This window comes from Bos taurus, chromosome 4 (genome assembly GCF_002263795.3).
Source record: "Bos taurus isolate L1 Dominette 01449 registration number 42190680 breed Hereford chromosome 4, ARS-UCD2.0, whole genome shotgun sequence".
Classification (NCBI taxonomy): Eukaryota; Metazoa; Chordata; class Mammalia; order Artiodactyla; family Bovidae; genus Bos; species Bos taurus.
Window position 1 is genome coordinate 95,823,135 of NC_037331.1, and position 15,826 is coordinate 95,838,960.

A 15,826-nucleotide genomic window follows, 5' to 3' on the forward strand; every position below is an offset into this window, starting at 1 on the left:
GCGGGCCCTGTTTGCTGCATAGCCCTCAGGCTTCCTTCACTCATGGTGGATGGCAGGAAGTAGACAGCAGGAAGTGGATGGCAGGAAGTAGACAGCAGGAAGTGGATCGTAGGAAGTGGATGCCAGGAAGTGGCCACAGCTGCTTTGGATACTGCTGCCTCCATTCCAGATTCATTACATCCTTTCATCAACAATCTGCTTTGCTGGACTTGCACCCGACAAATGTTCTAAAGTTAAAAGCAGTTCCTCCCCCTCCTAAGTTCTGGGTGTATGGCTTCCAGGTGGGGATGGTTGATCCTGAACAATATCTATCTACCAGCCTTGACATGGTCTCTCTCCCCCATGGGAGGTCAGCCCATTCCCAAGCACCAGAAGTACACAGTTCTGTATGCACCCACCCAGTGAGCTCTTGCCATGTTCTAAACTAAGGCACAAGCTTTTGAAACTCACCTTCCAGCATGAAGATAAAGGTTCTTATAATAGTTCCTCCTCTTGGCCCTGCTAGGCCAGGGCTCTCCTCCCACCCATATTGCAGATGAGGACTTTGATAAGCCATGGCTCTCACAGACGGATAAAAGGCATGGTGAGTACTACCTGGTGACCGTAGTAAACTCAGTTCTCCCTGGCAGACCCATGGTTGATCAGCCCACTTAATTGCTTGGGGGTAGGGACATGGGGGTCTTCCTTCCCTGGCACTATCTTCTCTCTCACTGGTACTATAACTGAGCCTTTGACTCCATCAGTCTGTGGGATCTTCCTGGTGGTAGACTCCCCCCCACACAGACACAAATGGCCACTCCAACTCTAGGAGCCAGCACTGGGGACATACTCGCCTGGTACCCTCTACCCTGAGGATCTCACAGATGCTTCCTCCTTGTCCCAGAAACATACAGAGACAGCTCCAAAGGGAAGGGGAGAATGTGCTCGGTCAGTCTGTCCCTCTGGGCTGCCAAGCTCCAGGCACAGGGCCAAACACATCCTGCCAAGAGCCAACCAAGAGGAGAGGTGGGGCAGGGGGGAGGGAAGGAGTAAGAATTGAGGTGAGTGAACTTCCTGATCCTGAGTCTTTAGGCATCAGAATTTGGTGTGTTGGCGGGGGGTTGGGGGGGTGGGGGGGAGGGGTGGTGGTGAGACAGTGGGAGGGGATGAAAATTCCCCATGGATTTTAGAAAATAGCACAGATGCCCTTCTGCCTTGGATGGCTTAGCTGAAGCCAGCTTAGAAGCCAGATGGATGCATTAGGGGCCTCTGGAGGTCTTCTCCCCTCTATGTTGCCATGAATTTCCAGACTCAACCATGTACACACCTAGACACCTTTCCCTCCATGCCCAGGATCAACAGGCACATACCATTTCCTCACCAGTATTATCTTCATAATCAGAAATAATAGTGGCCAATGCTTCCTAGGAGGCACTATGTACCAGGCAGTACATTAAAAGCTTCTATATGCATCCTCTCTTTTCATTCTTACAATGAGGCAGGCACTATTATTTGTCTCCATTTTATAGGCAAGGAAACTAAGGCACAGAAAGGTTAAGTAACTAGACCAAGCTTACACAGAACTCAGTGGAACCAGGACCCAAACTCAGGCAGGTGTGATGCTGATCCATGATGCCAAACTGCCTCTCTTCAGCCCTGGCCTCTTTGGAGCCTGGGGCTCCCCACTAGGATTTCCCCAGGTCGCTGAGTGTCTTATTAAACACGCAGGCAAGCTGTAACTGGATCTAAGTTCAGCTGGCCCTAAGTGGCAAGCCCTTGTTTATATAGGCTATGCGATCTATTCATGGAACATTCAAATAAAATGTCACCCTGCTCCACAGTAGGCTGTCATATCTCATTTTTCTCTATCCTCCCTCCATCACTGACCCAGATCCCTCCTGCTTTTGGTAGTCAGCAAAAATTAGAGGCACAGCACAGAGGCAAAGGGAAAGGCCTGGGGGCACAGAGAAGGTGGTGGCAAGACCTTGGGCCACGCGGATTCAGACTAAATTCTCTGCTGCCACCCCTCCGCTGCTCAAAAGACCCCAGAAGCAGACTGTGGTCCCCTCTCTGCTTATTTCTCACTAAGTGGCCATGAAGAAGCAGCCCCTGGGCTCCTGGGGGCCATGCATACCTGTTCTGTGCACCCTAGCTCCACTGGTGGGTAGGAGGGGCTTCTGACCAGTCAAGGACAGCCTCCTGGGTGGGCTGCTTACTCACCTAGGTCCATGTCTGCAGCTTTGGGCCGGTGGGAGCAGGGCACATTCTTGAAGATGGCATCCAGAATCTTCTCCTTGACCTGAGTAATGGTGTCGCAGTTGAGGATCTTCACTGGGACCTCGGGACTGTTGGCATTGTCAGGGTTGACACAGCTCAGGACCTGGTAGAGTGGAGAGAGGAGGCACGTGGGGAGGGCAGCATGGAGGTCCCAGGGATCACCAGCAGCAGCCCGAGGTCCTCTCCTGAAGGGCTCCCATCTCTGCGGGTTGGACTGGAGTAGGGTAGGGTGACCCCAGCTAAGCCCTCTTCCCTTCCCGTCCCCACAAGCAACAGGAAGGTACCACTTCGGCGTCACTGCAGGAGTAGGAGCTGCGTATTTAATTCCTCGCCACAAAAGACTCCATTAAAACCCTGATTTATCAGGGGAGTGATGTCCAAGCAGGAGGAGGCAGCGAGGGGCACTGTGTCTGAGAACGGACGCTACTGCATGCCCCACTGTCTCACACACATGCGCTGGGCACCACCTCCATGTACACCCAGACCCTCACCCACCCCGAGACCCCTGCCCCATCCCTGCGTGTCAGTCTGTCTTTCTCGTCACTCTGTCTCTCACACTCTAATGGGAAGCTGGCTCCTTTCTCCAAAGATTTCATATGCTTTGATTTTTGTGCAGGTTCCAGGCTGATTGGAGGTTGGAGAATCTGTAAGAAGCTTAATGTGATCTTTAAAAAATAAAAAGATGCCCTCTAAAAACTTCAGGTTCAGGCCACCCGCAAGCCCGTCCTGGCTCCGACCTGGTGTTGGGGGAGGAGGCCACTCCAGCCCAGGACTTCAAATTCTCTTTTTGGAACTAGTTGGGTAAGCCAAGACTCTGCCTAAATCACCAAGCTATACTTTTTCCTTTAAAATGTTCTGGACCATTTCTAACAGCTTTGAGTCTCTTGCTGTTCTCAACGTGGGCTCTCTCTACATGGTGAGACTGCAGAATCCTTTTCAGGGGGTGGGCAGGGGGGGAACCAGAGCTGGTCGGGCTGTGTGCTCTGGGTCATAGGTGCTGTCAAGTGGCCCTGCCAATCCGGGCTCCTGCACCCTCTGCCTGACCCTGCGACCTGCGCCCTTTGTGAGTTTCCGTCTCAGAACTTTCACTGCATACCCACCCCCCGCAACCATTTCCCAACTGCATGTCTGGTTCACAGATTCAGACAATGGCCTTCCACCCCCCACCCCTCTCCTGCTCCATGTGGCGGCAATCAGAGCCCTGGCCCCTGGACGTCTGCCTTTCATTAGCGACCAGACTGCTGTGAGCTCAAACCAGAACATGCTTATTCCATTAAAAAGAAGGAAACCTCCTAAATCTATAAAACCAAACTCTCACCCTCAAAATGTCTTAAATCGAAAACAATGGTGGAAGGAACTCTGGACCACGCACTCCTCCTGCACGCATTCTCCAAACCATTCCCTTCCAAGAGCCTTCTGGGCCCCCCTCCGGGCCCCCTCAGCCTGGCCATCTGTGCTGCTCTGTGCTGCCCTGGGCTCCTGTGCTCCGGGCCACGTAGGAGGAGGGAAGTTGATCTCCCCAGGCAGCATCACAGCTTTATCCGGGCTGTGAGACCACGAGGCAGAGGCTGCCACCTGAGTTTGTGCCCCCACACCGCCCCCATCTCGACATTTCTGCTTGCCCCTGGAGTTCACGGTGGCCCCACAGGAACAGCTTTGTGGAGTGCTTCAGGGCATCTGGACAGGCAGTAGTGGTCCCATCGAGGGACAGGGTTCCCAGTCACAGGCCAAGCCCCAGCTCCCCGGGAAGTTCCTTTCCCCATGTCCATGCCTCTGGGCTATCTCAGAGCAAACTGCCTGGGGTCTGTTCTGCTAGGTCATTGCTTCTCAAACATTCCTGTGACTAGGATCACTAAAATAGTTATAAAGTGTTAGTTGCTCAGTTGTGTCTGACTCTTTATGACCCCGTGGGCTGTAGCCCACCAGGCTCCTCTGTCTATGGAATTTTCCACGCCAGATCCTGAAGTGGGTAGCTGTTCCCTTCTCCAGGAGATCTGCCCGACCCAGGGATCAAACCCAGGTCTCCTGTATTGCCGGCAGATTCTTTACCATCTGACCCACCAGGGAAGCCCATATTACTAAAGGGTTGTGTTAAAATGCAGATTCTGACTTGGGAGGTGGAGGACCAGGCCTAAGACTCTGCTTTCAGACAGGCTCCCAAGTGAGCACCTAGCACTCTAGCGGGCTCCCAGCTAGGCTCTTGGGCACTCCCAGCAGCAGGGTCCTAGGCATGCTAGTCTAGGTTCAATCTAATTCATCACTCAGCATAGAGGAGGAGCATCTGACTGTCAAGTGATGCTTGCTGAGCCTCTCAGCACCTGTCTCACTCCCGCCTAGCACAAGGTTACCATCAGCTGGACCACAGCGCCCTGGGCTCCTCCAGTCATGCTGAATTCTAGGATGGCCTGGACTTTATTTGACCCCTTCATCTCGATTCTCAGATCAGCCCTGTCTGCTGCTAACACACTTTCTTCCTGACCCCTCCTCACCAATGACCAGACTGCTCCCCCTTCCACAGGAGGGGGTTTCCTCTCACAGGCCTGAGGGTGGCTATTAAATCTCCCAGCAGCCATTTTTTTCTCCAGGCAAGACGGTTGCAATTTCCTTCCCCTTCCCTCACGGTGCCTCTTCCCCAAGTGTTTCTACCTCAGTGGATGCACTTCCCTGACCCACTCCAATTTCCTCACAATCTCTTGAAGTCAAGTCATCTGCAACCGAGCTGGGTGTGCCAATAGTTTGGCCTCTGGTATAAAGGATGCTGCAATCTGGGGACACAGTGTTATTATAACTCATTGCGTTGGCGTCAATATTGGGGAACCACTGATGAGATGGGAAAGAAAGGGATCTGAGAGGGAGAGACCAGGCAGGAGACATTTCAAGAGTAGTTTTTCTAGCTCATTAAGAAATCTATTCAGGTATCTATTTTTGGAAGTTTTTTTCTCTTTTCCCTTTCCCATGTTAATCAGAGACTCTAACTCTCCCCTGTAGCAGACCACGACAGTAAGGAAGCTGGGCCCTCACGCAGACATGGCTGCCTCGAAGCCTTGTCAACTGAGCCAATCCTGGCAGATCCATTGAGATGCCTGCTCGGATCCCCAGCAGGATGGCCCTCTGAGGATGGAGTGGGACAGGTGCATATGGTTGCATCACTGCCAGCCAGCAGGACCAGCTGTGTTCAGAGTGGCCAGGAGATCTCCCCAGCTGGCTTCAGGGTCTGGGATTCGTCCTCAGCTCAGGGCTTCTGCCCAGTTCTGCCTTGCCTCAGGCTGTTGTGTATCTCATCTCCTGATAAGTGCATTTTAAACTCGTCTATTCTCTGTCCTTCTTAATGGTCCAACTGGATGTGAGCTGAGCACTAAAGAATTGATGTTTTAGAATTGTGGTGCTGGAGAAGACTCTTGAGAGTCCCTTGGACAACTAGGAGATAAAACCAGTCAATCCTAAAGGAAATCAACCCTGAATACTCATTGGAAGAACTGATGCTGAAGCTCCAAAACTTTGGCCACCTGAAGAGAAGAACTGACTCACTGGAAAAGACCCTGATGCTGGGAAAGATTGAGGGCAAGAGGAGAAGGGGGTGACAGAGGATAAGATGGTTGGATGGCATCACTGACTCAGTTTGACATGAATTTGAGCAAACTCCAGGATATAGTGAAGGGCAGGGAAGCCTGGCCTATTGCAGTCCATGGGGTCAACAAAGAATTGTACTTAGTGACTGAACAACATTCTCTGTCCATTTCTGTCTCTTCCACCTCCATTCTTGGGCTCCCTCCATGTACCACCCTCCACAGCTATTTTTTGTCTCATTTTCTCACTCTGGGCTTCCCTTGTGGCTCAGCTGGTAAAGAATCTGCTTGCAATGAGGGAGACCTGGGCTTGATCCCTGGGTTGGGAAGATCCCCTGGAGAAGGCAAAGGCTACCCACTCCAGTGTTCTGGCCTGGAGAATTCCAAGGACTGTATAGTCCATGGGGTCGCAAAGAGTCAGACATGACTGAGCGACTTTCACTCACTTCTTCTACCTTCTTTCCTCTTTCCTGGAGAAGGCCTGGTGGGAGATCAGAGCTCTCTCCCAGAAAAGCCCAAGAGTGAGCTCCCTGGCCTGGAAAGAGAATGGGCACCAGCAGACAGTCAGGGGGGAAAGAGGAGCAGGACTCACATGAGCCAGCAATGGGGAGCCTTGACCCTGGGCTCAGGGCTTTGTACACCTGATCACACTCCATCTTCTGGACAGCTCTGGGAGGTAAATAGTGCAATTATCCCTGTTTTATTATTATCCTATTTTTTCAGCTAAAGATCCCAAACTCAGATTTTTTTTTAAGAGTCATGCCCCAAATCTCCCAGCTGGTCAGAAGGAATCAGGGCTCCAATCCAGGTGTGCCTGGTTCCAAACCACGTGCTCCTAAGTGCTGAGCTTTGTGGGGATAACTGTTTCTAGCAGGAAAGGGAGTATAAGCTTGACTGAGGGTGGATACAGGTGTCCACCTGTTCCCTGGACACACACCTTAAACAGATCAGCCGAGCATCCTATCCTACAGCCTGAGTCATTCAAGTGTGGGCTTCGGGACCATGAGCAACCATTTTTGGCTTTCCCCTCTTCATACGCTACCTGCTACTATTTGGAACTGATCTGCAAAGCATGGGTTCTTCACTGGGAGAACTGTTAAGAAAGTGTCATTCCTTGGGCTCATACTCAGCCAGCTTTTGGCAAGGGGTTACCACCTTACAATCCAGGTTACCAGCCTGGAAGTACATTGGTCTCTGGCTGTTGCTCAGATATGTCTGAGACACTGGTCCCCTGGTGTGTTGGGATGAGGAAGTCGGGGTGGTGCCATGCACAGGGGGAAGGCCAGGCTGGCCCTGTGTAGTGGGGACCCGAGAGGCGGCTTGTCAGCATTCCCAGCATCCCCTGGGCTGGGCAGGGGCTGCACAGGACCAGGGTGGGATCAGAGTCACGGGGAGGAGCCAGGAGGCTGGCTTACCAGGGTCTTGTAGTCGATCTGCTGGCGGATGAGCTTGTCCTCACTCAGAGAGTAGCGGGCCTCACCTGTGATGGCATCGATGGGCCCCTTCTCCATCTGCTGCTTGATAGCGCAGAACAGCGAGAAGAGGGGCTCCCCAGCACACTCCTGCATATGGAGGAGAGCCGTGCTGGGAGGACCCCACATGTGTGGAGCCTGGCCTCCCATGGCCTCTGTCTCTCCTCTGCTTTCCACTTCTCTGTCTTGATTCTCTTCTGCTCCCCTTCTTGTTCTTTCCCACTTCTGTTCTACAGCCCTCTCTTCATGTTTCTGGCCCCACACCCCTGTCTGTCCCTCTCCCAGTTCCCCGCTGTACCCTGCTTTCTCTGCTGCCCCATCAAGGAACAGAGGTCAGTCCTCAGCGGTGTGAACTCCTTACAAGTCAGTAATTGGAGGCCGAGCAGCTCTTCCGCCTCCCAGTCACATTTGCAGTTTAACTGCCACCACACGTGCTTCTCTACCTGCCCAGAGCCCTCATCAGCATCAGTAAGTACCAAGCTGGGGCCAGGGCAGGAGGAGAGCAAGAGGAAAAGAAGGGGTGAACTGTCTTCAGCTTGAAATGGGAACGCAAAAGAAGGGGTGAACTGTCTTCAGCTTGAAATGGGAACACAAGGGTCTTCTTAGAACTCATCTCCCCTCACCTGGGAGAAAGTGGGGACCGTGCCTCTCAAGCCAGTCCTGACTGTGGGGCTCTGTCTCCTGAGATGGTCAGGAGCCTGTTCCCTCCATGACTATGAGGAGGGAAACACCATTTCTCGGTGGGATTCTAGGAGCTAGGCTGTGGTATCTGTGAACTTGGGAGCTTGCAGGTTGGTGCCCAGGCTGGTGGGGAAGCTGAGGCAGGCCCAGAGATTCCCTCCCGCATCCAGTCATACCTTGAGGAACTTGTAGAGCAGGAAAGTGAACCAGTTGGTCAACATCTTCTCGGCCACTGATTCAGTCCTGGCAGCAGTCATGGAGGGACCCAACAGAGCAAGACAGAGACAGAGGCAGCTGGTCAGACCTCAAGGGCAGGAGGGCAGGAACTCTACTTGGAGCTTGCTGCTTAAGGCTTTCAGAAATCTTAAGACCGTAAGGGATACCTGGAAGCTCCAATACTTTGGCCACCTGATGCAAAGAGCCAACTCATTGGAAAAGACTCTGATGCTTGGAATGATTGAAAGCGGGAGGTGAAGGCGGGGATGGGATGAGATGGTTGGATAGTGTCATCAACTCAATGAACATGAGTTTGAGCAAATTCCTGGAGATAGTGAAGGACAGGGAAGCCTGGTGTGCTACAGTCCATATGATGGCAAAGTTGGACATGACTGAGCAACTGAACAACAAGAAGGGATACCTGAGTTCCATGGACTCCTAGACACATCATAATGATTAAGATAATTAATAAGATAAGCTTTGCCTACCAAGCTGGGAGATAACTTTCTGGGTGTAGACTCCTCAGTGGGTTTCTGTGAGAATATGCTAGAACATCATGTCCAACTGTCCAAGAGCACTTTCTGTGTTGTCCAACCTGGTAGCCACCAGCCATAGAGGACTTGAAATGGGGAGAGGCAGAATTTTTTATTTTATTTGCTTTAACTTAGATTTAAATAGTCACATATGGCTCATAGCTATCACACTGACAAACATCTTAGAGAAATTTATAAGATAGGTGTGTTCCTTAGAGTAAGAAAAGAAAAAAGAACCCCTGAGACACTCATTTGGCTGGGGATGGAAAAGAAGGTGACAGGGGACATGGGTCATGGAAAAAGGCCAGATAGACCAGACCGAGACCATCCCTTAAGCTAAAGGCTCCCAGAGTAAGTAGTAACAGGGAGCTGAATCTTAGCTCATTCCAATAGATATCCAAATTGTCCTATTTAAAAGGCTTCCATGGACTTTGGAACTTCTCCTGGGAGCCTTTCTAGAGTTTTATTTGCAATGATAGTGATTTCATTCTTGAGTCTAATTTGCATCTTTCATGCTACTACCCAAACCCATTTTTTCTTTTTTTTTACTTTGGAAAGTGAGAACATCACAGCAGCATGACCAACTAAAGGACACTTTTGGTTGCATTCACTTAACAGAAAAACTACATTCAAACTTGCAGTAAGAGTGTGGCCAGTTCCAGAGAGAAAGCTTGTATCAGGTATGTCTGGATAGAGTTGAAAGTTGCAGTTGCCAGAAGATACTAACACCTCAACTCTCAAGGTGGTTGGACAGCTGCCAGCACTAAATGAAGCTGAGAAGAAGGAAAACTGTTGAAAGGAGGAGAGCAGCCAAGGACAAGAAGAAGAAAAGGAGACATAGGAGAGCAGGAGGGAGAGAGGGCATCTGGGAGAGAGCCAGTGGACAACGAGAGCAGGAAATACAAGGATCCAGAGTGAGACCTCGGCGGCAAGTTGTTAAGTTGTTGGTGGGAGTTCTGGCGGGCGGTGGCAACCCTAGAATTATCCTGGTGGGTGGCTGCATGGTGAAAATAAAACAAAAAGCAAAATAATCTACCTTGCTGCTTCTAAAGCTGTATGATTGTGCCTATATGGAGCAACCTTTTGGAGCTGTGCCTGGCAAATGCCCACTGCACCAGGAAAAAGCCAGAAGTAAACACTTCACAGAGCCAAGACTACCCACTGGACTGAGCGGGAAGCCCTGCCTCCCACTCAGAGACCAAGGATGGAAGGCAGGGGCCAGGCAGAGGCAGGTGATAAGTGGGGTGGTCCAGGCAGAGGGCTAGACGTCATAGCTTGATGTGGGGGAAGGCAGGTTCCAACCTCATCTATGCAAAGGCTAAAGGAAATGGAATAATAGCCTGGAGGAGAAATGGTCTTCAAGTGCATGGACAGTTTGAATGGAAGACCCTGGTGCCTCAGTGGCAAAGAACCTGCCTGACAATGCAGGAGACAGAGGGTCGATCCCTGGGTCAGGAAGATCCCTTGGAGAAAGAAAGGCAACCCACTTCAATATTCTTGCCTGGGAAAGTTCATGGACAGAGGAGCCTGGTGGGCTACAGTCCATGGGGTCACAAAAGATCTGGACACCACTTAGTGGCTGAACAACAACATCAGACAGAGGCAGAGGGTCTCTGTTTCCTCAAGCAAAGCCATGGTATATGGTTATGTCTGCACATATGACCATGCAGATTCCAAACAGTGTCAAGGATGAGGCATCCATGGTTTTGAAAGGTGGACCTGGAATTGGCAGAACCCACAGCAGATGCCAGGAAATACATGCTGTGTTGCATCAGGCAAGTTGTCACTAAAGACCTTGAACTCAAACGCTGACTGGACCAGTGCTTCTCGAATTTTAATACACATTCAGATCCCCTAGGTTCCTCACTAAAGTGCTGATTCTGATCCGGTAGGTGTGGGGTGACCTGAGGATCTGCATTTCCACCAAACTCTGGGTCAAGCTTCTGTTGCTGGCCCCGGACAGCAGTGAGAATTACAAGGGGCTGAAGTCTGCCATCTTGAAATGGTGAGGTGGGTGCCCAGAGAGGCCCTGGGGCATCTCTTCTAATTCAAGTTCAGTCATGGAAAATCCCATGGACTAAGGACCCTGGTAGGCTGCAGTCCATGGGGTTGCTAAGAGTCAGACACGATTGAGCGACTTCACTTTCATTTTCATGCATTGGAGAAGGAAATGGCAACCCACTCCATTGTTCTTGCCTGGAGAATCCCAGGGACGGCGGAGCCTGGTGGGCTGCCGTCTATGGGGTCGCACAGAGTCGGACACGACTGAAGTGACTTAGCGGCAGCGGCAGCAGCGTGGAAAAGGTGACGGGATGGAAAAATGACCTCTGAAGAATCCATAAGAGAAAAATTCTGGTAGAAAGGCTCAATCAGGGGAGTGTAAGGGCAGAAGGAAGAGAATGGAAAGTCAATAGAGGGGCAGAAGAAAAACCGTGGGGCAAGAAGATGAGCTTGGTTAAGTCACAGGTAACACAAGGGGCAAGTTCTTCTAAGAGGGCATGGGTCCACCCCAGCCTCTGGCCAGGTCAGTGCTGGACCCTGGGGGACTTGGCTGCTCCTGGGAGATCCACCCTGGCCTCCCGAGGGCAGAAGGGCCAGGCTGGTGCGCTGGTCTGGATGGGGCCCCCGGGTCACGATCCTACCTCCTGAGCAGCAGCTTGGGATGGTTCTTGCTCTCCAGGTTCTTGTCGATGAGGTCGGCCAGCAGCTGTTTCAGCACATCGGTGGCATACTCCAGTTTGCTCTGCAGCACCGTCATGATGAGCGAGGCCACGTTGCCGCGATCGCGCATGGAAAAGCTGCGCTGAGACTCCAGCGTGCGGATGAAGGACAGCAGGAACACCTTGTTGTTGATGAGCTGAGCAAAGAGCTTCAGGCCTTTCTCCACACGCTCCTGCCGGTAGCCCGGGACCTGCAGGGGAGACCCAGGGGTGCGGGAGTCTTAATTGCCTCCCACAATGGGGTGAGGCAGGCCGAGCGCCAGGGATGCCCCAAGGGGTTGGCTGTGCACAGTGTGGAGCCTCCCAACTCCCGTTCACTCATGACAGGCCACATGGCTGATGCCACCAAGCCTTTATCTAGAGCCAGGCACTATACTGGGTGCCTACCTAACCCGTGTCACAGCCCACGAGCCAGGTCACTGTCTCCAGAGGCAGGGAGAGCGTCATCGTTAGTACGGAGTTGAGAAGGGGGCCCCTCGCCAGCGGAGACCGCCATCATAGCCCCAGGTGACTCCAGGTCATGCCAGCTGACTCAGGGAGTGGGGGCTTCTGATCCCCGCCCCCTGGCTGGGGGATCACCAAACCTGCGCCTTCGGCTGACCTACTGCTGACCCGTCTCCGATGCTGGGGTTCCTGTTGACAGATCAGTGGCCTCAGAGCCAGGACTTCTGGGCTCCACAGGCACTCTAACACCCCCATGCCGTGGAAGCTCGGGCAAGTCCCTTTACTTCTCTGGGGCCCAAGTTCATTCACTTGCAAAAAGGAGAAGCTTAAGCCCAGGAGCCTCTCAGGCACTGCCTAACTCTAGCACTTGTCGTTCTAGGAATTCCTTCTGAGACCCTGCTCCATGCTGCATCTTCTGTCCATTTGGGAGATCCGTGCAAGGGTGTCCCATCCACTCAGCAAACATGAGCCAGCAACTGAGCCAGGCATGGGAGCGGCAGCTCTGAGCTGCATGAGGTCAGGCACAGTGGTACCATGCGTCATGCCCCAAATCAGAAACGGCCGGAGGTCGGGCAACAATAAGAGACCCCCAGGAACTATCGTACATTTACCCAAGGATGTGCTTCAGGGCAACAGGGATGAAGGGCCTATTGCCACTCACAACAACAGGAATGACTCTTGTAAACGTATTGAGAGAAAAAAGTCAGGTGGAAAAGAGAGCATACTGTACAATACCATTAAACCCAGATTTAAATAAAACAATTAAAATTCTTCAAAAATGGAAGTAAAAGGGTTTTCTGGGCGGTGGCTGTGACTGGAACGGGGCTCAGGGGAACTTTTGGAGACTGTGAAGTTCTCAGTCTGTGCGCTGCCTGACGGTGTGTTCACTTGGGGGAAATGTGCTGAGCTGTGTTCTGATAATTTGTGCATTGCTCTGTCCGTACATGTGTGTGTGTGTGAGTCACTCAGTCGTGTCTGACTCTTTGCGACCCCTGTAGCCCACCAGGCTCCTTTGTCCACGGAATTCTCCTGGCAAGAATACTGGAATGGGTAGCCATTCTCTTCTCCAGGGGATCTTCCCAACCTAGGGATCGAACCCGGGTCTCCCGCATTGCAGGCAGATTCTTTACTGTCTGAGCCACCAGGGAAGCCTTCTGTCTCTATGCTTCCATGAAAATAAAAAGTTCATTTAAGAAATTAAGCATAGCTTCTGCTCTGGAAGGAAGCACTGGGGGCAAGAGGCACCCACTGAAGGTGTCTTTGAAGCCTTGTCTTGAAGGATGTGTCCCCTACCCGCTGGGGGTGGGGAGGGTAAATGTGCCAGGTTTTGGGAAGGAGTGTTGTGTATGGAGCAGTAAAGGACACAGTTTCAGTGTCTGTCGAGCTTGCATTAACTCCATCACAGGCACTTATGAACTGCAGAACCCTTAGGAGATTCAGTTCCTTTATCAGTGACAAGAAGGCACTGCAGCTAATATGTATACAGATCTTATCTATGCCAAGCACGGTTCCTCATACTTTAGGAATACTGACCATGTAATCCACACAACAGCCTATGAAGCAGGGGCTGTTATTACCCCAGGGCCCCATGAGGATAAGGAACTTTCCAAGATCCCAAGACAGAAAAGTGTCAGAGCTGGGCCACAAAGTGGGCAGCGGCATGGTGTCCTTCCCCCTCCCGGGGCTTCTGAGAGCACTGAACGAGACATGTGAAAACCCTCGGCATGACCACAGTCCAGTTATTGAGTGCATCCTGCTTCTCTCTAGAGATTTTAAACTGGGGGGGATGGAGGTGGCCAGAGAAACCCTGTTGTCAAGGTCCACAAAACTGGCAGATGCAGAGCTGCAAAGTTCCTTCTGCTCATTTATGGTGCCGCCCTGTGTTCTGAGCTCAGGGCTTGGTGCTGGCTGAAGCAGAGTCCAGTCAGACCCAGGCCTTCCCCTCCGATCATCAGCCAGGAACCATGCAGTCCCTTCGGTGGGGGAACCCCTGACCCCTTAACTCTGCGGAGAAGCATGCGCACAGAACTCCTGTTGCCTGGCATCAGAAGCTCACACAGGTCAGGAACAGGCGGGTTTCCAAATTGGGTCCATTTGTGTTTCCTTTGCCGCTGTGCTGATACATGGAGGCTGGTACCTCTCCAGTCAGTTCTCAGGAGAGATGGGAACTCGCCAGAGCCAGGGTGGTACTGGCTAAGGCCCCCTGGAACTCATCCTGGCTCTCAGCATAGCCCCCTCTGGCAACCCTCTCGTTCCCCAAGGTCCTCCAAGCTCAGCTTAGCTCCGGCCTGGCTCTTTGAGTCCCACACTCCACGGGGGCTCTTGAGGGAAGGGCAAGGGGGACACAGCCACCTCGCTGTCCATCAGGCAGGGCCGCAGTCTGTCCACTGTCTGTCTGTCTCCTGCTGACTCCCGCCCCGAGACAGCCCCTCCCACACACTTGCACACGCTTTACTTCCTCTCACCTTCGGACCCCTCAGAACAATCTTTCTCTAATTTGTCCTGATGAGAGATAACGCCATTTCTCAGGCTCCTGCATTGTGCAAAAGACAGTCCTGGCACATTGCACACATCAATCAAACAAAGCCCTCTCATAACCTCGCGAGGGTGAGTCGCGACCCCCTTATAGCCACCTCTCAGGGAAGCCACTGCGGTTTCTCAAGGCCAAGCAGCTGGTGGAGGGCAAGGCTGCATTGCCAAACCCCAGCTTGTTTGGCTACTAGTCCCTGGCCATCCTCTGCATCGTTGGCCAGTGTATCCTACCCCTGGGTCTGGGGGGTGGTGACTGACAGTCAGCTCCAAGTCCCCCCATGCTGGGCCTCTTGGAGCTCAGGTGTCATTGGAGGAGGACAGGGGAGCCAAGCACAGGGGAGGAGGGGAGGAGTGGGGGGAATGGCTCTGGACTCCCTGCCGTGGCTGCACGCTCCTTCCAGGCAACAGGGCCAGGGCCCTGGGCAGGAAGGTTCATCAAAATGACCTGCAGAGAAAGAGCATCCCTGTAGCAGCAAGCAATGGAATCAGAGAGACTAACAGACTCGTACACGGAGGACGGCTCTGTCACCTCTGGGCTCTACTGCCTCATCTATAAAATGAGAATATGAGTACCTATGTCATAATGTTTTATGAACATTAAATAAGATAATGTATGTAAAGTGCTTGGCACACACAGAACGCACTTAAACAGCAGCAGTTTTACTACCTGCTTCTCCTCCCTTGGCTGTTTTCACTGATCCAAGGTACTTAATGCATTGGCACAGTGTCCAGGGGCAGAAAGTAGGCACTTTTTTCCCCAATTTTATGAAGAGGAGAAGGAAGTGAAGTATCTTGGTGAAAAGTATCCAGAACAATTCCCCTCTGTAACTTGCCGCCCCCACCTCCTAAGCAAATGGCACGCTGAAACAAGAGTTTCTTTATTCACCAGATGGTTCGATAATTTAGTTGAAGTCTGTGAGAATAAAACTGGATAGTAAATTTTAATTGTAACCCAATAGGTTAGAGTTTAGGAGACAAGGATAGATGGAAAACGAGGTGTGCGGTTACTGTTTGCTCTGCGTCTTTAAAGGACTGGTGTGTAACCGGTGTCTGGGCAGCCCCTTATCTGAATGCCTGGGCTGCACTCAGATTGTCATAAGAGAGGGCCTGGTGGCCCGACCTCCGGGACGGCCTGAAACCAGAGGACCCCATCTTCTTCACAAGCACCGACCATTCATGCCCATCCCAGCACCTGAGAAGGTGGAAACCCTGCTTTAAGTTAGTCAGTGGCTTCCCCGGGAATGTTTCCAAACCTGGAAAACCAACAGGGAGAAACTAATCCAGAAGCAGGGAGAGGTTGGAAACAAATGAGAATAGAGTGATCCATATGAGATCTCTGGACAATGCATAGGAGGCTGGATCTCACATAGCCCCAGGCTAACGTGGAAAGTAAATGGCAATTTCTG

General features: G+C 52.0%; 1 protein-coding gene across 2 annotated transcripts in view; it reads right to left on the bottom strand.

Annotated features, from left to right (window-relative positions):
• Positions 1-15,826, bottom strand: part of PLXNA4 (plexin A4) — a 482,520-nt gene that overhangs the window by 34,874 nt on the left and 431,820 nt on the right. For both annotated transcript variants that reach the window (XM_005205749.3, NM_001191504.3), the window contains 4 exons: positions 11,367-11,635; positions 8,152-8,218; positions 7,238-7,384; positions 2,200-2,359 (listed from right to left, as the gene is read on the bottom strand). In XM_005205749.3, coding sequence (XP_005205806.1) covers positions 2,200-2,359; positions 7,238-7,384; positions 8,152-8,218; positions 11,367-11,635 — 643 coding nt within the window. The remainder of the gene's footprint in view (positions 1-2,199; positions 2,360-7,237; positions 7,385-8,151; positions 8,219-11,366; positions 11,636-15,826) is intronic.